The sequence below is a fragment of the Lepidochelys olivacea genome (assembly GCF_965140295.1).
Source record: "Lepidochelys olivacea isolate rLepOli2 genome assembly, chromosome: 5".
NCBI classification, from domain to species: domain Eukaryota; kingdom Metazoa; phylum Chordata; order Testudines; family Cheloniidae; genus Lepidochelys; species Lepidochelys olivacea.
The window spans coordinates 26,678,276-26,703,464 of NC_140415.1; the positions used below are offsets into that span (position 1 = coordinate 26,678,276).

General features: G+C 45.8%; 1 protein-coding gene across 2 annotated transcripts in view; it reads right to left on the reverse strand.

Annotated features, from left to right (window-relative positions):
- CPLANE1 (ciliogenesis and planar polarity effector complex subunit 1) overlaps window positions 1-25,189 on the reverse strand; it is a 180,072-nt gene that overhangs the window by 5,729 nt on the left and 149,154 nt on the right. For both annotated transcript variants that reach the window (XM_084628687.1, XM_084628686.1), the window contains 7 exons: window positions 22,871-22,901; window positions 22,021-22,152; window positions 12,481-12,640; window positions 3,340-3,401; window positions 2,708-2,875; window positions 613-737; window positions 139-222 (listed from right to left, as the gene is read on the reverse strand). In XM_084628687.1, coding sequence (XP_084484813.1) covers window positions 139-222; window positions 613-737; window positions 2,708-2,875; window positions 3,340-3,401; window positions 12,481-12,640; window positions 22,021-22,152; window positions 22,871-22,901 — 762 coding nt within the window. The remainder of the gene's footprint in view (window positions 1-138; window positions 223-612; window positions 738-2,707; window positions 2,876-3,339; window positions 3,402-12,480; window positions 12,641-22,020; window positions 22,153-22,870; window positions 22,902-25,189) is intronic.

The following is a 25,189-nucleotide window of genomic DNA, read 5'->3' on the forward strand; positions in this document are numbered from 1 at the left end:
GTAATAATTCAGAAATGCAATAATTTTGTCTTACTGTTTAAATAGTTACTTACCTCAGAGTTTTTTAGGTCTTGTAAAACACAGCACTATATTAATCTTTTAGTTTAAAGCACCATTTCTTTGTTCTGTATAGCTTACCTTGCCTAGAGTTAACAGGATAATGTCTTGCATTTCTAATCCTCCCTTTGGATATATTCTTCTGTAATACCACAGTGGCAGTTCCTAAAAAAACATATACAAACCAGTCTTACTGCAACCAGTTTTAGTATTGTGTGTAATATATGTGGGTTTTCAAAAAGGGAGAGAGAGAGAGAGAGAGAGAGTCAAGTAAGTGCCTGCTTCCTGGGTTCCACACTACCTTTTATTATGGACTCTGGACAAATTTCACATGAAGACCTTCATGAATACAGAAAGGAATGGTGAAGCAGTCAAATAACTGACATCCTATCTGAGAGGCTAAAGTCATCATAAGAGCGACATTCTCATCTTCAAAGAACAATCCAGATCTTGGGTCTGGAGCCTGCATTACACCATAAGCTTGTTAGCCTCCATGTACAAATGAGTGGGGGGGGAGGTGCGTGAGGGGGGAGAGAGCAGAATTTCAATTCTTACCTGCAGACTGAGCTAAACCCTGAGGTGGAGTGGAATGGGATCTTGCTTTACCAAAGTCTGGTTTGGCAGCAGTTCTGCTCCTTTCAGCTTGACTTGCTGATAGACTGCGACTACCAGGATGACTTCTAAAGCAAGAATTAAAAAAAAAAAAAATACATATTTACCACTGCTAGCAACATACAATTATACTAGTACAAATGTATTGCAATAAAAACAAACTATGTTTGAAACAATAATATCTAGGGGAGGATATTTAATAATTTGTAACATTAAATGAAATACCATTATTTTCTACAAGGCAATAAGCAGCAAAGTACAAAACAAAGAAGAGTTAACTATCTCGGTGATGTGAGTCACTTCTGTGGAAGTATTTCTTTCTAGAAAAGGAGAAGGGGTATAAATTCAGGAGGCTCTGCTGAAAACCAGTACATATGTAAGCAGGGTCTGCATGAGCTCTCCTCTGACACCTACAGATGAGCTGGGGAAGAAGACTTCAGGAACCAACCTTGTTTGCATAGACATGCCCATTCTGCCTATGTGTGCAGCATCATGGGGTTGCTTTGCCCAAAAGATCACTTTTGGCTGGTGTTGGATCACAAGGCACTTTGTTATTGAGGGCAGTGGTAATAAAGTGTTGTTATCCTTGTTGTGTGAATCAAGGATAGCAGAACTGTGCTTGGCATACCCTGATTGAGGGACTCACCCTCAACTGAACTACACTCGTTACGCAGGGGACAGAAGGGCCAAAGCCCAGTTTAGTTGAGAGAGGGTGGGGACAGGTGTTTGTACCTGGTGGCGTGGGTGCCATCTAAGAATCCTAGCCACCGTTTGACTAGCCTCTCTCTCCACTGTGTAATGACAGCTGATTATTTTGTTGTGTATCAATAGAGCTGAAAACACTAATAACCAGGCCTAAACATTTGACCTGTGATGAGACAGAATCTCTGGTGAAAGCAATTGCCTAGCCTGCACTGGCAATGAGGCTCCCACACTGAGAACATAAAGCTGTGTTAAGTGGTAGGACCTCAAGAAATCCTAGTAGGAGCGGCAGAGCAACGAGCGGCCAGTCAGGCGGCCAGTGCAGCTAGCAGAGTGGCCAGCTGAGCAGCCAGGGAGCAAGCAAAATGCCTTCTTCCCTCCACCCCCAGATGGGAGGTGAACTCATGTGAATGCACCTCTGAACTCTGGATCTTCACTGACCAAGGACAACAACTGTGAGTGGGGTGCAGTGGAGGGAGAAGTAACGGGCACATTAAAGGAACATTTAATTGTTGGACTTAAGAACCTGAGGCAAAATACACTGCCCCACCTTCTTGGGGGAGGGCGTTTTGCTTATGAATCCTGCTTGCTTATAAATCCTGCCGGGTTTCTTTCCCCCTTTTTTATTAAAATTTTCTTTTCTACACTCAGACTCTATGCTTGCAAGAGGGGAACTATTGCCTCTTAGAGGCACCGAGAGGGTGTTGTATTGCTGAAAAGGAACCCCTAGACCTTGTTGCTGCCAGTTCCACATGGCAGAAGTGTTACACATGCAACTACAAGTAGGTTCAGGTAAATTGTTCGGTTTTCACTAGTCTAGGACTTTTAAAAAAAATTGGTGATTGTTACCAGATGTTACAGGGCTCATGGACTCATGAGCCACCAGATTCTCTCGGCTGTGCTCAGTATCTCCTGGATGCAGGTAAGTGGGGGTGGATTTGAAGGAGCTGGTTATCTGGCTATGATCCCCAAGGGGTAATCCACAAGCCATGCCAAAACAGCAGCATTCAATGCTCTGTTCTCTGGTGCTTGCCAGAGGATGGTGTAGGAGCTAGCTATGCTAGCTGTGTGCCAGCTGGAGACTTCCAAACACCAGGTTAAACATCAGCTAGAGAGACCCAGCCATTTTGCCCACTGCCATTACATTTAACTCATTCAAACTTAATCCATGTCACACAGAATAAATTGGTTAGTCTCTAAGGTGCCACAAGTACTCCTTTTCTTTTTGTGAATACAGACTAACATGGCTGTTACTCTGAAACATCTCAACTAGCAAATCTGATGTGCATTTGGGAGGCCTGTACACCAAAGTATGTTTGAATTGTAAATATGTTACCCTCTAGCAGATGTGGGGTGCTGCTTTCTGAAATCTCGAGGGGATCTCATTGTTTTGGACAATGGTCTCAATTCACTTGCAGGAAGCTGCACTGTCTCAGATAACATCTCGTTCATTAGGGAAAGCGCTTGTGAGACTCTAAGATTATGATGTTCAGAGAACAGGGCTCTTTGGAGAGAAGAGTAAGGCAAAAGTTACACATTACTTCATTACATCATTCAGTGAAAGTTATTTATTTTAACTAGAGCTGTTTTATGGATTCCTCAGTCCACTTTCATAACATCCTTTTATGATGGTTACTGAAATACTTTCTGCGATCACTGAACTCAGTTGCACAAATTAAGATAATTGGTGCAATTAACAGCCTCAATAGAACGAATCAGAACATTACATTAAAAATAGTTAATAGAATACAAAGATATAGACCAGAAAAAGTTAAATATTCAACTTTCTCCCAAATACAATTTAATGAGAATTATGACACAAACTGTTGATGCTTTTTACATCAAAAGTTATTAATATCTGAAACTCCAGAGTTAAGACAGACATAATTAGCTAGGCACCGAGACTGGCAGAATGGTTAAATTTAAAAGTACATAAGTAGTCCCAGAATGACACTCGTAGTATCTTACTTATCTTTTTCATCTTTCTTTTTCTGGCTCAATTTGATTTCCTTTGCAGAGAGACCAAACTGCTATAAAAGAAAATGAAAACAAGCATTTAACTTGCTATACATTTAGTTCACCTCCTAAAAATCTTATCAGATCTTATTTATTATAGCTACTCTTTTTGAGGTTAGACTGTGTCTTTGAGGCATTACCCAGAGTAAGGAGCAAAGTGGAACTGTACTGGCTCAGCAGGAGTTCAGGCTAATATTATGCGTTCAGTTCTCCCAAACTCAGGAAACATACCCAACCCCCGGGAGCCCAACTGCTTGTTCATACGGCACAAACTCTGCCAAGTCACCATTCCTGACTGTGTAAACCACATGCTTTAAACTGCAACATATTTTATTTTCAAAGAAAGGTTGTAATTGCCAACCCCAAGCATCAAAGCTCCTGAGTAAAAATATCAAGAGATTGACTTAACAATCGTGAGGGGTTTTTTTTTACAAAATAATTTTGGGGGGTGCCCTTTGGTTCTTGAGCTGCTAGAGAACATGTTTCCAATCTTTTGAGGTCCAGAAACTTTTTTCTAAATTAAAATAGGTATTCTCTCATCATCACATAACTCCAGGAGCAGAAGCTTTAAGAAAAGCACCAAATATTGTGATACAACAAAATCATGAGATCTGGCACATGGGAAAGGGCAAGAAAGCAGCAGGGAGGGAACATGGATTTGTCTGAATTATCTGTTTTGGCACACAGATCAGAGCAACTCAGAACTGCCAAGAAACAATCAGAAGAAGAGCGTGGTAGTTACTAGACATGATCATTAGGAGTTTCTGAATGTGAACAGAAAGTCACCATTATGGGTAGGCAGTTTTCCCATGGCTTACATAGTTGCAACCTAAGAGCTGAGTCAATCATAGCTCAAAGACAGGGGAGGTTAACAATACAGGAGTTACTGACAGCTCTGTGGATCTGGCTGATCAGCACAAGAGCAGAGGATGTGTTTGCTGTTGGGCAAGGTCTCAACCCCTGTAGAGCTTTAGCTACAGATTTCTTGTCGATTAAGTTGAAGAGAGCTCTTCACTTATTAAGAACAGACAAATGCTGCTAGCAAGAAGCCACCAGATTTTTGGTTGCTGACAAGGCAACAGTTTGTATTTATTTATTTGGGGGGAGGGGAGAGGAGGTGACAACTGAGATACTGCAATTTCTTTCCAAGCCCTGAAAAATCCCAGGTGACATCACCACAGTTTACATCACTCAACAGACTGAGAAATAGTCTCTGAAACAAGATTTGAGGGGGGAAATTGTGTTTATATGTCAGTCTGCTAAAGAATAGAAATGCAAAGGTTATGCTGAAATTACACTGTAGTGCAGATATTACAAACCAAACTTTCATTCTATGAATGTATACAGTAACAGAGGCAGAGTTTAGAGTGTAGGAAAAACTTTGGTGGCTTTACTACCTATGAACTTAAGAACCACCAAACTGGGCGAGACCAATGGTCCATTCTAGCACAACAGTGGCCAATGCCAGAAGAAGCTTCAGAGGGAATGAACTGAACGGGGCAATTTGGAGTGATCCATCCCCTGTTGTCCAGTCCCATCTTCTAACAGTTGAAAGTTTACAGACACCTGGTGCATGGTGTTGCATCTCTGACTATTTTGGCTAATAGCCATTGATGAACTTATCTAATTCTTTTTTGAACCTAGTTATATTTTTGGCCTTCAGAACATGTGTTGTGTGAAGAAGTACTTCCTTTTGTTTGTTTTAAACCCACTGCCTATTAATAGCTATTAGCTTTTGTTTTAAAAATTATTTAATATTCCAAATATATCCACAAACATTGTGAACAGTATTAAATGTAAATTATTCTTCTTCTTTGAGTATTTGCTCATGTCTATTCCATGTTAGTCTCTAATGTTGAGACACCAGTCTCCATCTGCCCAGCACCGGTTGCCAGTATCCCAGAGTCGGTCTCCAGTGAAAGGATGCCAGTCACTGTACCCTTGACATCGTTCCCCAGCACCTCGGGACTGCTCCCCGGGCTCACCACGGCTGGCAGAAGAAAGAGACAACGGCCCTTCCTCGGCCTTTGGACATGGAGTCATCTTCTTCGAGCTCTGGAGGTGAGTCAACTCCCCCACAAAAGAGGCAATGTCATTCTGCCTATGCACTGGATTTCAGTGCAGGACTATCTATGGGAGTTTGGCCTCCAGGGCAGTGGGCACTTCAATGGCAATATTGGAACCCGGCGTGGTTCCCAGCATTACCCGGACCATTCTCTCAGCCACTGTCTTCTGCAATCTCCCAAAGATAAGCTGAAGCCCTACCTAAGCAGGTTCTAGAAGCTGACTCAGGCTCTGACCAAGGCTCTGAATCCTCGGCAGTACCCCCGGTAGAGACCACGCCCAGAGAGGTGGAAGAGCCAGTCCCTCCAGTAGTGGTGGCATTCTCATCATCCCCAGATGAGGTGATTATGGGCCCCATGATCCCACTGCCTCCAGGTGACTTTGGTGCTCACCAGGAACTACTTAAAAGAGTTGCTGCCAACCTGGGACTGGAGGCAGAGGAATTGAAGGAGCCAATGAATAGCCTATTTGATATTTTGAATGCAGTGGGCCCCTCCAAAGTGGCCTTGCCAGTTCATGATGGGGTGGTAAAGCTGGTGAAGGCACTCTGCCAGACCCCATCATGTCTGCCCGCAATATCCAAAAGGGCAGAGAAAAAGTACTATGTTCACACCAAGGGATTCAAGTACATGTATTCTCACCCTCCCCTGAGGTCCTTGGCAGTTTCCGCGGCTAAGGAGTGGGACAGACAGGGCGAGACGAGTGCCACACCCAAAAATAAAGATGTTAAGCAGCTCGATGCTAAGCTGCTGGGGAGATATGAATTTAATATCTGGGACTCAGTGACAAAATTTAAGGACTCCCTGCCTCAGGCGTTGTCATAAATATAAAGGGAAGGGTAACCACCTTTCTGTATACAGTGCTATAAAATCCCTCCTGGCCAGAGGCAAAACCCTTTTGCCTATAAAGGGTTAAGAAGCTACGATAACCCCGCTGGCACCTGACCCAAAATGGCCAAGACGGGACAAAGGGTTTGGTCCGTCTGTGTGATGCTTTTGTCGGGAACAGATCAGGAATGCAGCCTTACAACTCCTGTTAAGTTAGTAAGTAATCTAGCTAGAAAATGTGTTCGATTTTCTTTTGTTTAATGGCTTGTAAAATACGCTGTGCTGGAGGGAATGTATATTCCTGTTTTTGTGTCTTGTTGTAACTTATAAGGTTTTGCCTAGAGGGATTCTGTTTTGAATCTGATTACCCTGTAAAGTATTTACCATCCTGATTTTACAGAGGAGATTCTTTTACCTTTTCTTTAAATAAAATTCTTCTTTTAAGAACCTGATTGATCTTTCATTGTTCTTAAGATCCAAGGTTTTGGGTCTATGTTCACTTGTACCAATTGGTAAGGATTATCATCAAGCCCTTCCCCAGGAAAGGGGGTGGGGGGGATATTTTGGGAGAAGACGTCTCCAAGTGGGCTGTTTCCTTGTTCTTTGTTTAAAATGCTTGGTGATGGCAGCATACTGTTCAAGGACAAGGCAAAGTTTGTACCTTGGGGAAGTTTTTAACCTAAGCTGGTAAGAATAAGCTTAGGGGATCTTTCATGCAGGTCCCCACATCTGTATCCTGGGAGTTGAGAGTGGGGAAGGAACCTTGACAGGAGTCAAGGCAAGAGTTTCTGGTCATCATAGACAAAGGGAAGGTGGGGATCAGGACTTCTCTCCAGGCCGCCTTAGATGTGACAGACTCCGTAGCCAGGACAATGGTGTCAGCAGTGGCGATGAGACGCAGCTCTTGGATGCAATCTTTGGGGTTCTCTCATGAGATTCAGCAGTTGGTACAAGAGCTCCCTTTTCAGGGAGCTGCACTGTTTTCTGAGCAAACAGACTCCAAACTGCATGATCTCAAGGACTCTAGGGCTACGCTGCGATCCTTAGGCCTTTATATACCATCAACCTTGAGGAAACCCATCATATCACTGCTGCTGCCCAGGTTCTCAGGGGCCCCCCAGACATGAGCCTTACAGGAGGAAAGGAAAAGTTTACATATACCATCAGGGCCAACCATCTTCCTCCACATCCCAGCAGGACACTAGCCAGTTCACAAGTGGGAACAGGCAGGCCTTCTGAAGGCATGCTTGAGGATCACTTACCAGTCATTATTCCGGATCCATTGTCCCCTTTATTTTCAGACCGGCTTTCGCCCTACCTCCCTGCATGGTCATCAATCACATCGGACCGTTGGGTATTAAGTAGCATAGCAAAGGGGCACACCCTTCAATTTCTATCACTCCACCTCACCCCCGCTCCCCGTCCCTTTTCAGGGACCCTTCTCACAAGCAACTTCTCGTCCAACAGGTGCAAACCCTCCTGCGGGCAGGGGCTGTGGAAATAGTTCCTCCAGAACTCAGAGGGAAGAGGGGTTTCCTTTGATTCCCAAGGCAAAAGAGGGCCTCTGGCCCATCCTAGACCTGCAATTCCTCAACAAATATCTCAAGAAGCTGAGGTTCCAAATGGTCTCCCTGGATCTACATCAACCCCTCCCTGACTCCAAGGAACTGGTACACCGCCCTCGATTTGAAGGACATGTATTTCCACATCTTTCATTTTCCGAGGACACAGGAAATTCCTCAGATTCGTGATGGGTCAGAGCCATGACCAATTTACAGCGCTTCCCTTTGGCCTGTTGAGTTTTCACAAAGTGCATGGCAGTAGTTGCAGCCTATATCAGGCTATATTGAGGTATACAGATTTAGCCATATGTAGACGATTGGTTGATAAGAGACTGATCACAGGCTCAGGTTCAGCATAGTATCAACGTCATTCAAGCCATCTGTCTGGCTAAGGAACTCTAAATAAAAGGAACAAAGGTCAATGTTCATCCGGGTGCAGAAAATAGCATTTATAGGCAGAATTCAATGCATCTCAGGCCTGGACCTTCCATCCAGAGTCCAGGTTCACAGCTATGGAGGACCTAATCATCTCAGCTAACCATGTGTGTGTACAGCTTCTAGGTCACTCTGGTGGCATGCACCTATGTCATGCAGTACGCTTGACTATACCTCAGGCCACTTCAAATGTGGCTCACGTCAGACTACTCCCTAAGCAGACACCGTTTAGACTTGATTCTAACCATTCCATCACCAGTTCTAGCATTCCTGATGTGGTGGTTAGATTCAGACTTACTGCTGACCGGGGTACCCTTTGCAACCCCACAGCTCATGATGACTTTGCATCAGATCAGGGGCGGGGTGCCCACATTGGCAACATCAAGATCCAAGGTCTCTGGGCGCAGAGATCTATCAAGGCATATAAATGTAAAAGAACTCAGGGCGATACACTTGGCCTCCAAGGTGTTCCTTCCGCAACTCTCAGACAAGTCAGTGCAGGTCTTGACGAACGACACAGTGGCAGTTTTCTATGTCAACAAGCAAGGAGGAGCTTGCTCCGGGATCATTTTCCAGGAAGTCCTCAGACTCTGGGAGTTTGGCGTGAAGCAGTCCATTCACCTGGAAGCATCGTATCTCCTTGAGGTCTGGAATGGGTTAGCATATCACCTCAGCAGGTCCTTTTCCTCTCACCACAAGTGGTCTCTCCACCTGGAGGTTGCCGGCCTCATCTTCCAGAGGTGGGTGACTCCCCAGGTGGACCTGTTCACCACTGCAGAGAGCAGGAAATGCCATTGGTTTTGTTTGAGGCTCGGTCAAGGCAAGGGCTCCCTGTCTGATGCCTTCCTGCTATCACGGAACAACAACCTGCTGGACACCTTCCCCTCTGATTCTCCTGATTCACAAGGTCCTCATGAAGATCAAAGAAGACAAGGGACGAGTTACTGTAATTGCTCCAGCATGGCCACATCAACATTGGTTCTGCATGCTTCTAGATCTTGCAGTGGCAGCCCCGTGGATGCGCCCACTCAGGTTGGACCTAGTCTCACAAGATTACGGACAGCTTCTTCATCCAAAGCTTGCCTCCCTGCACCTGACAGCATGGCTGCATCTGGACAAGAGGGCCTCCTTGGAACAAATCCAACCGGTCTTGCTAGGTAGCAGGAAACCCTCTACCAGAGCTACCTACCTGGCTAAGTGGAAACATTTCTCTTGCTGGGCAGCCGAGTGGAGCCTCTGCCTGACTCAAGCTTCTCTGCAGTCAATCTTATACTATTTCCTTGGTCTGAAGCACCAAAGTCTATCATCATCACCACTCAAGGTCCACTTGGCAGCCATCTCAGCATTCCACCCTCCGATCCAAGGCAGATCAGTCTTCGCCCATGAGATAAGTTCTTCAGAGAGTTGGAAAGGCTCTACCCATAAGTTCGCGACCCAATTCTTCCTTGGAACTTAAACCTGACAGTAGCATCATGAGACCACCTCTCTCTTCCCCTACCTACATTGCAGGCAAAAAGAACGCTGGGAAGACTTTGATTGAAGAAACACTGGTCCCAAGCTCAGAAGGAAATTCCGCCTGTGTATTAACAACTGTAACCTACCTTCAACATCCAGTGGGGTGAGAAAACCTGCTTGATTCAAATCTTGCTTAGTCTGAAAGCTTAGGATTTAGAATGCATTACTTTTTATTTTCTTAGGTAACTATCTCTGACCTTTATGCCTACCACTTACAATCGCTTAAAATTTATCTTTCTGTAGTTAATAAACTTACTCATAAGGATAAAACATTAAAGTAAGTTTGTTCAAAATGCTTGGGGAATCTGCTCAGATTACAAGGGCTGGTGCATGTCCACTATCCTTTGACGAAGTGGTGAACTAATTAATATGAGCTTGCATTGTTCATTCTAGTTAAAGAAGTATGGGCTGGATGAATGGACTATAAGGTGGGTAGAAAGCTGGCTAGATCATCGGGCTCAGTGGGTAGTGATCAATGGCTCCATGTCTAGTTGACAGCCGGTATCAAGCGGAGTGCCCCAAAGGTCAGCCCCAGGGCCGTTTTTCTCCAATATCTTCATTAATGATCTGGAGAATGGCGTGGATTGCACCTTCAGCAAGTTTGCAGATGACATTAAACTGGGAGGAGGAGTAGATATGCTGGAGGGTAGGGACAGGAGACAGAGGGACCTAGACAAATTAGAGGATTGGTCCAAAAGGAATCTGATGAGGTTTAACAAGGACAAGTGCAGAGTCCTGTACTTAGAACGGAAGAATCCCATGCACCGTTACAGACTAGGGACCGAGCGGCTAGGCGGCAGTTCTGCAGAAAAGGACCTAGGGGTTATGGTGGACAAGAAGCTGGATAGGAGTCAACAGTGTGCCCTTGTTGCCAAGAAGGCTCACTGCATTTTGGGCTGTATAAATAGGGGCATTGCCAGCAGATCGAGGGACGTGATCGTTCCCCTCTATTCGACATTGGTGAGGCCTCAGCTGGAGTACTGTATCCAGTTTTGGGCCCCACACTACAAGAAGGATGTGGAAAAACTGGAAAAAGTCCAGTGGAGGCCAACAAAAATTATTAGGGGGCTGGAGCACATGATTTATGAGGAGAGCCTGAAGGAACTGGGATTATTTAGTCTGCAAAAGAGAAGAATGAGGGGAGATTTGATAGCTGCTTTCAACTACCTGAAAGGGGGTTCCAAAGAGGATAGATCTAGACTGTTCTCAGTGGTACCAGATGACAGAACAAGGTGGACTCAAGTTGCAGTGAGGGAGGACATTAGGTTGGATATTAGGAAAAAAATTGTCATTAGGAGGGTGGGGAAGCACTGGAATGGGTTACCTAGGGAGGTGGTGGAATCTCCTTCTAAATCTTCTAGGTTTTATACTGCTTGTGGTTGGGGACTTGGAATCTTTTGGTTTCTGCCAGTAGGGAAGCCAAGCACCCGGATTCTGAATGAACTGAGCACTTATGATTTCAAACTGAACAGTGAATTGTCTGAGTCTCTGTGACACACCCCTTCATCTTTTGATGGGAAAAGTTCCTTTTAACACATGCCAGTCATCAAGTTTCTACTGAACCTCTGTGTAAAACTGAATGTAGCCATGCATGTCTGAATGCATCACTGTCAAGGACAGTTTCCATTACTGCCATATCAGCACCATTTAAAGGATGTCAAGATCTGACTGGCCTCACACATAAGAGCTCAGATTTTTAAATCAGTCTTGCTTCCCTTTGAGGACAGAATTAATAAAGGTTCAGGCCTTCCTAACAACAAACTTTTACTGCTCTTGAAAGACAGGTATCTCCTAATGAAAGCTGAAAGAAACTTTTCATCTAAAGATATCACAGCCTCTTCCATTGTAGACAGAGGGTGACATATCATGAGAATAGCACATTTGCCTCTGACCTTAGTCACCTCCAACAAGGAAGAGTGAGAGGAACAGTTAGAAACATCCTATCGCTTACTAGTTTCAACTAACTACCTACCACCCTTGACACAACTAGGGTGGTACTCATCATCTTTCTCAAGTCATCATCTTTCTCAAAATTCAACAGTCCCCAACAACCTAAATGTAGGAAATTTTGTAAACACACAGTTATCCAATTAGTTTTCCAAATACTCACCGATTATTAACCATTTCTCCAAACTTGCACTACCCAACTCAGCCTTAGTTTATACCAGGGGTGGCCAACCTGAGCCTAAGCAGGAGCCAGAATTTACCAATGTTCATTGACAAAGAGCCACAGTAATATGTCGGCAGCTCCCCATCACCCCCCCGACCCCGCTCCCAGCACCTCCCACCCACCAGCAGCCCTGCCAATCAGCACCTCCCACTTCCTCTCCGCACCTCCCAGTCAGCTGTTTCATGGCATGCAGGAGGTTCTGGGGAGGAGGGAGGGCACTGCAGACTGAGGGGAGGGGGCGGGAAAGGGTAGTGTGGCGGCAGGGCCTGTGGCAGAGCCAGGGGTTGAGCAGTGAGCATCCCCCTGCACACTGGAAAGTTGGCGGCTGTAGCTCCGGCCCCGGAGTCGGTGCCTATGCAAGGAGCCGCACGTGAACTTCTGAACAGCCGCATGTGGCTCTGGAGCCACGGGTTGGCCACCCCTGGTTTATACCAATCCATTAAAAGAAATTCCTATTTTTTTTGCCACACTAACCTATATTAATGCAACAGTGACTATTCCAGACACCCAGTAATCTTACCATATTATTTCTCAAATTAAATGGATTATATTCTCTTTGTTCATCCAGTTTTTTAAGATATTCTGTCAGTCTTTCTTTCCTTTTTCTTTTCATCCATGCTTGTATCTCTTTTCTCTCTCTCTCTGTTTTTGGAGAATGTCCAGCTGCAGTGTCATGGATTCTGAGAACAGGTATAAGCGTGAAACAATTCAGTATGTGTCCTTTAAATTATAGTGATGAGGGTTACATGAAAACACAGATATATAATGATATACTAAAATTCAGACACAAAAAGCCTAAATAATGATCAACTGGAATAGTAATTTATTATATAAAGTGTAACTTACTAGAAATCCTGGCATGCAAATATTTTTCACGGGGTTTTCTAAAGGTATCTTTTCTTTTTGATTGTGTATTTAGGCTACATACAAATAATGCTCTGTAATCAAAGCTTTAAATAAAAAATTGTTCTTGGTACAAAGGTGGGAAAAGATAAAAAGAGAAAAGTATTCTTTAAATATATAGTAATGGTATAAGAACCTAGAGAACTAGATTAGATAGATACCATCATCTATCTTTTCCCATGCCACTACGTAGGGTCACCTAAACGAGAACATTTGACTAAGATTGAAAAGATTGTTTTAAATAGAGGAAAAGGTTTTTTCATATTTAACAATATAATCTTAATGGGACCCTTTGTAGAACAATTGGAAATGTTAATTTAAGATGCTCATCATAAACTTTAACTAAGACTCTCTTTAATATGTGAATACCTTTTTGAATCTTTTAATGATAGTGTAATGGCCAATAATAAATATTAGTAACATTACTTAGGATTTATATAGCAGTTTGCCTTCCAAGTGCTTTAGAAATAGACTAAATAAATAATCCTTGCAGTACCTCTTTAAGGTAAGTAGGTAGATAAGTATTATCTCCCTTTTATAAACAGAAAAACTGACTAAGAGAAACTAAGGGCTTGTCTACATGAGGACATCCAGGAAAATTAATCCAAATTAACTAAAGGTGTCAATTTGAAGTGGATTAATGAAATAGCATTAAATCCCTGTGTGAAAACTGTTATTCAGAATTGAAGTGGCCTTAATTTGATTTAGGTTAATTCACTCTGGAAGTGAATTAATATTAACTGAGTTAAAGTCACTTTATTTCTGAATGGGGATGTACACACAGGGGCTCACTGTGGTTTAACTCAGCGAAGCCAATTAATAGTCAATTAACAATTGACTCTGTCAAAGTCCAAATTTCTTGGTCAATGTACAGTAAAGGTCCAGATGCCAGAGAAACATGTTTCACACCGCAAGTGTCCCTGTTCAACAAACACATACAATGCTGTTTAATATAGCCAGAGGGTGGTGGGAGGTGTGCAGTGATAGGTGCCCCAGGACAAGCAGATGCTACGAGACTCGGCTGGGCATTTACCAGCCAGGTTGTAGGGTTGCCAATTTTGGTTGGACATATTCCTGGAGAGGTTTCATCACATAGAATAATCTTTAATTAAAAATTAATCTTTAATTCCTGGAGACTCCAGGAGAATCCTGGAGGGTTGGAAACCCTACTGGGTTGCCTGGCAGGGCCCAGGGCCCATGAATTACGGGCTACATAGCCCAGCCAGCACCACCATCTCCAGGGAAACCAGAAAAGAGTTTGAATTAGTGCCCCAACAGAACTGCCCTCTGATGGGGCTGCACAGTGTGCAAGTCACACCCCATCACTTTCTGATTGGAGAGGCTGGGGTGTAGCAGAGTGACACTTTAGGCTATCTGTCTCTCCCTCAGCATCCCCTCCCCTGCCAAATCAGCTGCCTGGGGATACCCTGCGCCCCGCAGCGCAGCCCAGCTGCTCGCCTCCAAGCGGTCCCTGAAAGAACGATTACTCGCCTTCTTGTAACTGTTCTTCGAGATGTATTGTTCATGTCCATTCCAATTAGGGGCATGTGCGCGCATGCACAGCAGCTGGAAGATTTTTCCCCTAGCAGCATCCGTCAGGTCAGCTTGGGCGCGCCCTGGAGTCGCACCTTCATGGTGCTCAGTATAGAGCCCTGTCGACCCACCACTCCCTCAGTTCCTTCTTGCTGGCTACAGAGGGGTAGGAGGGTGGGTAATGTAATGGACATGAACAGCACATCTCAAAGAACACAACACATCTTTGAGTCAACAGTGTGCCGTTGTTGCCAAGAAGGCCAATGGCATTTTGGGATGTATAAGTAGGGACATTGCCAGCAGATCGAGGGACATGATCGTTCCCCTCTATTCGACATTGGTGAGGCCTCAGCTGGAGTACTGTATCCAGTTTTGGGCCCCACACTACAAGAAGGATGTGGAAAAATTGGAAAAAGTCCAGCAGAGGCCAACAAAAATGATTAGGGGACTGGAACACATGACTTATGAGGAGAGGCTGAGGGAACTGGGATTTTTTAGTTTGCAGAAGAGAAGAATGAGGGGGGATTTGATTGCTGCTTTCAACTACCGGAAAGGGGGTTCCAAAGAGGATGGATCTAGACTGTTTTCAGTGGTAGCAGATGACAAAACAAGGAGTAATGGTCTCAAGTTGCAGTGGGGGAGGCTTAGGTTGGATATTAGGAAAAACTTTTTCACTAGGAGGGTGGTGAAACACTGGAATGCGTTACCTAGGGAGGTGGTAGAATCTCCTTCCTCTGAGGTTTTTAAGGTCAGGCTTGACAAAGCCCTGTCTGGGATGATTTAATTGGGGATTGGTCCTGCTTTGAGCAGGGGGTTGGACTAGATGACCTCCTGAGGTCCCTTCCAAGCCTGATATTCTATGATTCTATGAAGAACAGCAGTTACGAGAAGGTGAGTATCATAGAATCATTAGAGTAACCATTCTTTCTTCGAGTACTTGTTTATGTCAATTCCAATCAGGTGGCTCCCAGGCCCAAGTTCCAGAGGTGGGGTCAGAGTTCAGATATTCACTGACTGGAGCACCGCTCTATCGAAGGCCATGATGTCTCGGGCCTGCTGGGTGATCGCATAATGTGATGTAAAAGGTATGTATTGAGAACCACATTGCTGCTCTGCATATTTCCAGGGTCGGAACCTGCGCCAGGAACACTGCTGAAGAAGCCTGCACCCTGATGGAGTGCGCTGTGAGAGAAGGGCAGGCACCTCTGCTAGGTTGTAGCATTCTCGGATGCAGGACGTGATCCATAATGAAATTTGTTGAGAGAAGACTGGAAGCCCTTTCCTCCTGTCTGCCACAGCCACAAACAGTTGGATTGACTTCCGGAACAGTTTCATTCTCTCGATGTAAAAGGCTAGAGCTCTGAGAATGTCCAATGGGTGAGGCCTCTGTTCCCTGCCACCTGAGTGAGGCTTAGGATAGAACACTGGGAGGGAGATGTCCTGGTTGATTTGAAATTGGGAGACCACCTTTGGGAGGAAAGCTGGGTGTGGCGTGAGCTGAACCTTATCCTTATGGAACACCCTGTATGGGGGCTCTGATGTTAAGGCCTTGAGCTCAGACACCCTCTTGGCTGAGGTTATCACTACCAGAAACACCACCTTGTATGAGACGTAGAGCAGAGAGCAAGTCGCCAGCTGTTTAAAGGGTGTCCCAATCAGTTTGGAAATAACCAGATTAAGGTCCCAGGTCAGGACTGGTTGTCAGACGTGTGAGTATAGCCTGTCGAGACCTTTCAAGAAACAGCTGACCATAGGGTTGGCAAAGACTGACCGGCCCTCCGCACCTGGATGGAAAGCAGAGATGGCAGCCAAGTGAACCTTTATTGATGACACGGACAGCCCCTGCTGCTTAAGAGGGAGAAGGTAGTCCAGTATAAGTGGTATAGAGGTGAGCGTCGGAAGCGGAGAGTGTTGCTGCGACCAGATTGAAAATCTCTTCCATTTGGCCAGATACGTAGCCCTAGTGAAGGGTTTCCTACTGCCAAGGAGAACTTGCCTAACCAGGTCCGAACAGGAGAGCTCCATCGGATTCAGCCATGGAGCTTCCATGCTATGAGGTGCAATGACTCGAGGTTCAGGTGCTGGAGATGGCCATGATCCTGAGTTATTAAGTCCAGGAAGAGAGGCAAGATGACTGGGGCTTCCACAGACATCTCCAGTAGAGATGCATACCAGTGTTGGCAGGGCCAGGCTGGAGCTGTCAATATCACTGAAGCTTCTTCCCTCTGCACCTTGTGAACAAGAGGGATAGGCGGGAACGTGTATAGGTGATGGCCTACCCAAGGGAAGAGGAACACGTCCGCGACGGAACCTGGGCTGTGATTCAGGAACGAGCAAAACTGCTGGCTCTTCCTGTTGTGTCGTGTGGTGAACAGGTCTATCAGGGGAAAACCCCACCATTGGAAGATGAAGTTTGTGACATCCAGGCATAGGGACCACTCATGGCTGTGGAATGACTTGCTGAGATAGTCCGCCAACTCGTTCTGTACTCCAGGGAGGTACAATGCTTGAAGATGTATTGAATGCTCTACACAAAAGTCACAAAGCCTGACGGCTTCCTGGCACAGGGGAAAGGAGCACGCACCCTTGTTTGTGGATATAAAACATCGTCGTGGTGGTGTCTGTCATAATTGATACACATCTCCTGGTCTAGTGGGCTCGGAAAGTCTGGCATGCTAGGCGGACCACGCTCAGCTCTCTGACAACGTGGAGAGAGAGTTCCGCCTGAGACCAGAGGCCTTATGTCCTACGGTCTCCCAGATGTGCTCCCCAGCCCAAGGCCCCCACTAGGAAGGGGGACGGATGAGGACTGTTGAAGGGGGCCCCGCACACACTACTTGCGGGTCGAGCCACAACAGGAGGGAGTCGAGGACAGGGCAAGGCCAAGTCACGACCCTGTCCAAACTGTCCCGAACTGGCCAATACACTGAGGCTAGCCATGATTGGAGCAGCCGGAGTCTGAGCCAGGTGTGTTGCACCACATAGGTACAAGTGGCCATGTGTCCCAGGAGTTTCAGGCAATTTCTTTATGTGGTGGTGGAGAACTGCCTGAGACTTCGAATGATATCGCCCAGGGCCCAGCACCTTGCTTCTGGGAGGTATGCCCTGGTCTGTGTTGAATCCAGTACCAACCCTATAAATTCTATCCACTGAACCAGGGACAGCGTAGATTTCACCATGTTCAGGAGAAGGCCCAGATTGTCGAACATCATTTTTATGAAGTCGAATTGTGCCTCCACTTGGGCCCTGGAGCAGCCCTTGATCAGCCAGTCATCAAGGTACGGGAACACCTGTACCTGTCCCTCCGCAGGAACGCGACTATGACTGCCATGCACTTGGTAAACACTTGAGGAACCACTGACAGGCCGAACGGATAGTGGTAGTTGTTCACCACAAACCTGAGGTACCTTCTGTGGGACAGTGTAATTGCTATATGAAAGTATGCATCCTTCAAGTCAAAGGCAGCATACCAGTCCCTTGGATCCAGGGAAGGGATGATGGAGGCCAAAGAGACCATGCGGAACTTGAGTTTCTTCATGAACCTGTTGAGCTCTCGCAGGTCTAGGATGGACTTTAGCCCGCTTTTGGTACTAGGAAACACCAGGAATAGAAGCCATTGACCTTCAGCTCCTGAGGAACCTCCTCCACTGCTCCCAATGATATCAGCAAGTGCACCTCCTGTATAAGGAGTTGCTTGTGAGAAGGGTCCCTGAAGAGGGACAGGGAAAGGGGGTGGAAGGGCGGGAGGGCCGAGAATTGAAGTGAGTATCCCCTTTCTACTGTTCAGAGCACCCATCAGTCCAATGTGATACAGGATCAAGCAGTGTAGAAAGGGGATAGTCAGGACAAGAAGGTAAGTCAGATTGGATCCAGCCTGTGTACTGGTGTGCTGTCCTCAAGCCTGCCTTCAAAAGGCCTGCTTCTGACCTGATGACAGCTTAGATTGACCAGGGTCCTGGCCTCAGGACGGGTGTGGTCTCTTTCTGCTGCTCCTATTCCTCCTCCGGGAACTGTCCTGTCGGTTCTGCAGTTCGTAAAACCAAGGAGGAGGTTGCGGCCTGAAGTGCTTCCGCTGCATGGAAGGAGTGTGGAGGCCCAGCAACTTGATAGTGGCTCGAGTCTTTTAGGTTATGCAGACTTTTTTTGTTTTCTACTAAAAGAAAGCTGAGCCCTCCAAGGAGAGGTCTTGGATAGTCTGCTGGACTTCATATGGCAAACCAGAGACCTGTAGCCAGGAGCTCCTTGTCAATGGCAACCCCTGTGGCCATAACCCGAGTAGCCACAACCGCCCTGTCCAGAGCAGCCTGCAGCAAGGCTTGGGAAATAAGCTTGCCCTCTTTCACCAGAGCCAAAAACTTGGCATGGGAATTACTGTGGCAGCAGCTCCACAAACTTAGCCATTGCTCCGCAAGTATTAGAGTATCATATGCTTACAATGGCCTGCTGGTTCGAAATGCGGAGCTGCAAGCTGCCGGTCGAGTAGACCTTTCTCCTGAAGAGGTCAAGTCTTTTTGCCTCCCAGTTCTTCGGGGAGGGTCCCTGGTAGCCCTGGCATTCATGCTTGTTGGCAGCATCCACCACCAGGGAATCTGGTGGAGGATGGGTATACAAGTGCTCGTATCCTGTCGATGGCACAAAATAGCGTCTGTCTTTCATTTTGCTTAGCCCGGGGGGGGGGGGGGCAATGAGGTTGGAGTCTGCCACAAAGTCTTTGTGGTGTCAGAAATGGTTTTTACGAGGGGCAGGGCAATGTGTGCAGGCCCAGATGGGGCAAGAATATCCACCATGGGATCAGCATCCTCCACAACCTCCTCAGCCTGGATGCCTAGGCCCTGGGCAACCTGCTGCAGCAATTACTGCAGATACTTCTTGTCCTCCAGAGCCGGGGCTACAGAAGTGCCCGGCACCGCTTCTTCTGGAGAGGAAGAGGAAGAAAGCCCCGGAAAGAGTGGCTACTCCCTTCCCTCTGTGCCCAGGGAGGTCTCATGGTGCCTTGGGTTCCCGGGATGTTGATGTCGAACCCAACAGTTGCCATGACCTTCAGTTCCGTGACTATAGAAGACTGTTGGTGCCAGAAGAGTCAGTGCCGGTGTCAGGACCGCCGGTGCCAATGGTACTGGTGACAGTGCTGATGCCAACGGCATCATTGTAATAGGCGGTGGTACCGTGGGAGCCGATGTCAGTGCCATGAGTGGTGGTAACCTGGCATCGAAAAGCGTGGAGCCACTCCTGATACTGCTGGAGCCGGAGGTGGTATAAAGTTAGCCGAAGCTACCGATGCCACTCTGGAATGGGACCCCTGGCTTTGCCCTTGGCTTTGGTGGAAGGCCTAGCGTGTCCAGAAGGGCCACTGTGTCAGGTGTTGCCATTGCGCCAGCCATGGTGCTGGGTAAGCATGATGATCCCGCCATGACCTCGATCTCCTACTCCTGTCAGAGTGAACAGAGTCAGACTCTGACTTAGAGTTCTCCGAGAAGGAGGACCACGGAGATGCTGTACTGCGAGGCACCGACAGTTCACAGCATGGGCTAGGGGACCTGCATGGCTCCCACACCTGGGCTGTTGGTGCTGTGGGGTGCTCTGGGGATGGTGAACGCCCTGGACAGGATGGTGCCAGTGATTCATTTCTCCTGGGAGGGGAAAATGGCGCTGTAAGGCGCAACAAGTCCTGGGCCACCCAGAATGCCTCCGGAGTCTATGGGAGCTGCAGCTGTGGACTCCGTGGGCCCCATGAGTGGACAGGGTCTGGACTCGACTGCATCACCACTGGGGCAGGAGTCGATGTGACCCTGGCAGGCGAAGGGGCCGAGGTGGTGTGGCCCGACTGGGATCTCACAGTGGCTGGTTCCTTGGTCTTGGCTGAGGGAGAGTGGCCCCTTTCTGGCCTCCTTTTCTTTTGTAGCAACAGCAATTGTGACCGGTGCCTACCCACAGCCTATACGTGGGAGGAGCTGTGACAGTGCCAAGAGTCTTGCAAGTCCTTTTTCAGCACCAGTTCCCCTGTAGATGGTGCCAGAGCGCTCCGCGCTAAGAAAGAGGTGGTGCTAGGCGCAGGATCGCCCAATCTGGGGTCTGACCGGGGCCAGAGCATGGCCTCCATAAAAAAAGGACTTTAAGACGTTGGTCTTCGTCTTTCAAAGTCCTAGGGCGAAACCCACGACAGATCTTTCACTTGTCTTTCTGGTGACTCTCCCCTAAGCACCTTAGGCATTAGGAGTGCGGGTCACTTTTAGGCATGCGCTTGCCACAGGCCTCACAAGTCTTAAAGCCTGGGGACCAAGGCATACCATGGGACTGGGAGCATTGCGGGTGGGGGGAATCCCCAAAGAAAACCTAACCACTAAAAATAACTACACTACAAGTACTAATAACTAATGGTAACTAACAGTATGAAGAACTATATACAAGGAACACTGTGAACGGCGTTTACCCAGGCAAGAGCGATGGAATGTTCCAGCTAACAGTCACTGGCAGTAAGAAGGAACTGAGGGGGTGGTGGGTTGGCAGGGCTCTGTATTGAGCCTTATGAAGGCGTGACTCCAGGGGGCACCCAGGCTGACCTGAAGGATTCTGCTATGGAAAAAATCTTTGGCTGCCATGCACGCACACACCTGATTGGAATTGACATGAACAAGCACTTGAAGAAGTCATCCCCCACCTCAGCCTCATTCCCCCGAGTGGGTCCTGCAGTGGGGAGTGGGCATGGCTCCAGTCCTGGCTCGGCTTCAGCCCGTTTTACCTTTGTGGTCCATTGCAAAGCATCTGGCTGTTTGAATTTGGCCCACAGTCTGCCTATTGACGACCCCTAGTGTAACTAATCCACTTCAAATGCACACCTCTGGTTAATTCAGATTAATTTTCCTGGATGTCCCCCTACAGACAAGTCCTAAAATTTTTTTTCAAATGTGGCCTCTAATTTGTGTGCCTCGTTTTTTCAGGTCTCCCCTTTTAAGACATTTAGGACCTGACATTTAGGACCAGTCAACAGAAGCTATTGGTATTCAGTGCCTGTAAAAATAAGGCCTCAAGTTGAGCACTTCCAAACTGAACCAAATAAAACTGATACCTTCAAATCAAGACTTGATTTCTTTCTAAAAGATTTGCTCTAGTTTAACCACAAATGATTGGACTTGATTACTGAATTATTGAAAAAATGACTAGGTGAAGTTCTATGGCCTGTGTTACACAAAGGGTCAGAAACAGATCATAATGGTCCCTTCTGGCCATTCTGAAAATCTCTTAAAGAGTTAGTGGACACTTATGAAATTTTTCAGCAAAATAATTTGTTCCTTATGGAAATTTATATCTCCCCTGTTAAACACATATTTTGTGGAGGCTAAGTAGATTGTATTCACTGTTTGAATATTAGTGCCACTGAAGTCAATGGAAGTGCACTCATGCTTAAAGTTAAGCATGTGTGGAGGTGTTTTGTAGGCTTAAATTTAAGAGACAATGACATTTTATAAAGCATTTATTTAATCAAGATAGTTTTAACCAACAAGCTGCTTGTTTTATTAGAGTTGTAAACAATAGTGAATTTAAACAATTTAATTTACATTAATTAATATGGTAGCGGCCATTACTCCATACAAAGCAGAAATAAAGATGACTGCTATATTATTACCTGGAGATTTTTCTAGCCTGTGTTTTTGTAATGCTCGGTTCTGTAGTGGAAATGCCACCCTCTGTTACAAGATCATCAATAACATCAGTGATACCACTCAGTCCAGTAATTTGCAGGGGATTGTCTATAAAACTCAAATTAAGGAAAAAACAATGTCGTTACTAAAACAGGAATATATTTCCAAGAAAAACTAAAATTAAAATATCTTAAAATCTTCACTTTTGAGCTCAGGTGGGCAAGAATATTCTCCTTATTCAAGAGCAAGTTACTCATACTCTTGTCTACCGAGTTGCCCATATTTCTACATGTGTATAGTTAGAGTTACACAGAACAATATTCTAGGTGTGACACACATCAATCCATTTTTAGTCAACAGATAAATACCTCTTCAATACACAACTACAGCCTGCCGGGTTGCATTTTTATTCAATAACTTTGTAATGGTTTCATTGTGTTAATTCTGACTTTTAATATGAGTATTTCAATGGAAGTTGTGTGTGCTGATCCAAAAGAAAAAATTAGCCGATAAAAGTAACATAAAAAAACATGCATAAACACTCATAATGTCTTACTTAAATGCTCAAAATGTGCAAAAGAAACATAATTTTCAGCGGACTGCAGGGTGTCTTATATAAAACATGTTTATTCATATCCTGTTAGTGAATGTTAAGGTTATTCTGATCCACGTTACATGTATACAACTGCCTGACTAGAAAAGCATTACATATATGCCTAGATTTCTATATAGATAAGATTTCCAGTTTGATACTCCATTTTCCAGTAGGCTTTTTAGAAATACAATGTTGGCAACGTAATTTAACAAAATCTGTGATTATTTCAAAATACTTACTTATCACCTAAATCTTCATTTATATGAATGTCTGAAATAGAAATAGCTTTAATCAATTAAAACGTAAATACATGCATTAACATCTAATTTCTGTGCAAATGTAACGACATACAGATTTGTTAGATGAAATATAGACTTTTCCAAACTGGATATGTTCATATTACAATGAATATGTGTACTATTGTATAGTCTTAACTACCTTGTGCTCATGACAGGATTTGGGAATACATTATCTATAGGCCACTAGCAAATTCACAGCCATGAAAAAATGTGTCACGGACTGTGAAATGTGGTCTTCCCCTGTGAAATTTGGTCTTCTTTGTGCTTTTACCCTATATTCTACAGATTTCACGGGGGGGGGGGGGGGGGTAGACCAGCGTTTATCAAATTGGGGGTCCTGACCCAAAAGGGAGTTGCAAGGGGGGGTGTCACAAGGTTATTTCAGGGGGGTCGTGGTATTGCCACCCTTACTTCTGCACTGCCTTCACAGCTGAACAGCCAGAGAGCAGCTGCTGCTGGCCAGGCGCCCAGCTCTGAAGCCAGTGCCCCACCAGCAGTAATGCAGAAGTAAGGATGGCAATACCGTACCATCCCACCCTTACTTTGGTGCTGCTGCCTTCAGAACTGGGCAGCCCGACAGTGGCAGCTGCTGCCTGAGGGCCCAGTTCTGCAGGCAGCAGTGCAGACCTAAAGGTGACAATACTATACCATGATATCCTTACTTCTGCACTGCTGCTGGCAGCAGCGCTGCCTTCACAGCTGGGCTCCTCTGCTCTGCTCTGAAGGCAGCGCATCTACCAGCAGCAGTGCAGAAGTAAGAATAGCAGTACCACGACCCCCTTACGATAACCTTGCGACCCCTGCACAACTGCCTTTTGGGTCAAGACCCCTACAATTACAACACAGTGACATTTCAGATTTAAATAGCTGAAATAATGAAATTTACTATTTTAAAAATCCTATGACCATGAAATTGACCAAAATGGACCATGAATTTGGTAGTGCCCTAATCATTTAGCATCACTATTATTACTTAGTGGTCAGAGACATTCAATGTAACAAATATCAATCTTGGCCCTTAGCTTGGAAGTTACAGCTCTCTGTTTAAATACAATTCAGTAACAATTATATGATCAGTCTGGCTTTTTATATCATTTGATGTTCACTGCTTATAAGCAGATCTCACTTGGGAATTGAGCTTTTAAAACAGTGGTGCCCACACTTTTCCTGTTGTGCCCTGCTTTATCAGTAATGGAATCTGTTCATGCCTCCCACCATTACTGAACAATTGGCTCAGCAGAGGACCTTGGGCTGAAGGCAGAGCTTGGGGCAGAACTGGGGCTCAAGGCCTGGCGGGGGAGAGAGAGAGAGAGAATGAGGACAGAGCTGGGCTGGACCTGGAGCCAGGAGAGTGAGAGGAGCTGGGGGCAGGAGTGGAGCAGGGAGGGGAAGCAGGACTGGGGCCAGGAACTGAGCCCAACCTGTGGCTGGGGTTGGACCTGGGAGTGGAGGAGTGGCCAGAAGCACAGCTGCAGCCGGGGCTTTGGACAAAGTGGAGCTGCGGCCAGGGCCAGAGTAGAGCTGGGAGCAGAGCAGTGCTGGGTGGCTCTCCCTCCCTGCCCTCCATGGGGGCTGGCCAGGGCCCCATCGCACGCCTACAGGGGGGCATGCCCCACAGTTTGGGGATCACTGTTTTAAAATCATTAGCTAGGCTGCTACAGCTTGAGAGCTAGATTCCTAGTCACTCACCAAAAGTACATATAATAGCTAAGAATGTGAAAGAAGAGAAAGGCAAGAGAATTGTCATTGCACATACCGCCAAAGAGAACTGTAATGTCAGTACAGCTATTTACTTTGCACATTGAAATGAGGCTAGATGAAATAAAATGAGCATTCAGGCTAGGATACAGCTAGGGGAACTGGTATTAGTGACATATAGCAACACATTTCATTGTCATGTGGTTGACTGGAGTTAAATTCTCATCTCAAGTCACTGGGCAGATAAAAAGGAGAGAATCAGACCCAAAATTATTTACTTTTCTTCAACAACATTCTAATGGAGGTATCTTTGGACATAACACAGGATATAATACCCCTCTGGACTGTCATCAAGCATTAAATGTACATCTGTACATTAAATGTGTGTGCATGGGTTACAAAAACAGTGCTTCTACACTCCTGAATGCATAAATCAAGCAACCGAGAAAAGTGGCATGATACTTCACATAATGCTAATAATCTCACTGCACACTAAGCCGTGGGGACCTTTGTTGGGCTTGGCAGAGAAGGTGTATTGCTCCTTTAAGGGTGGTTAGAAAG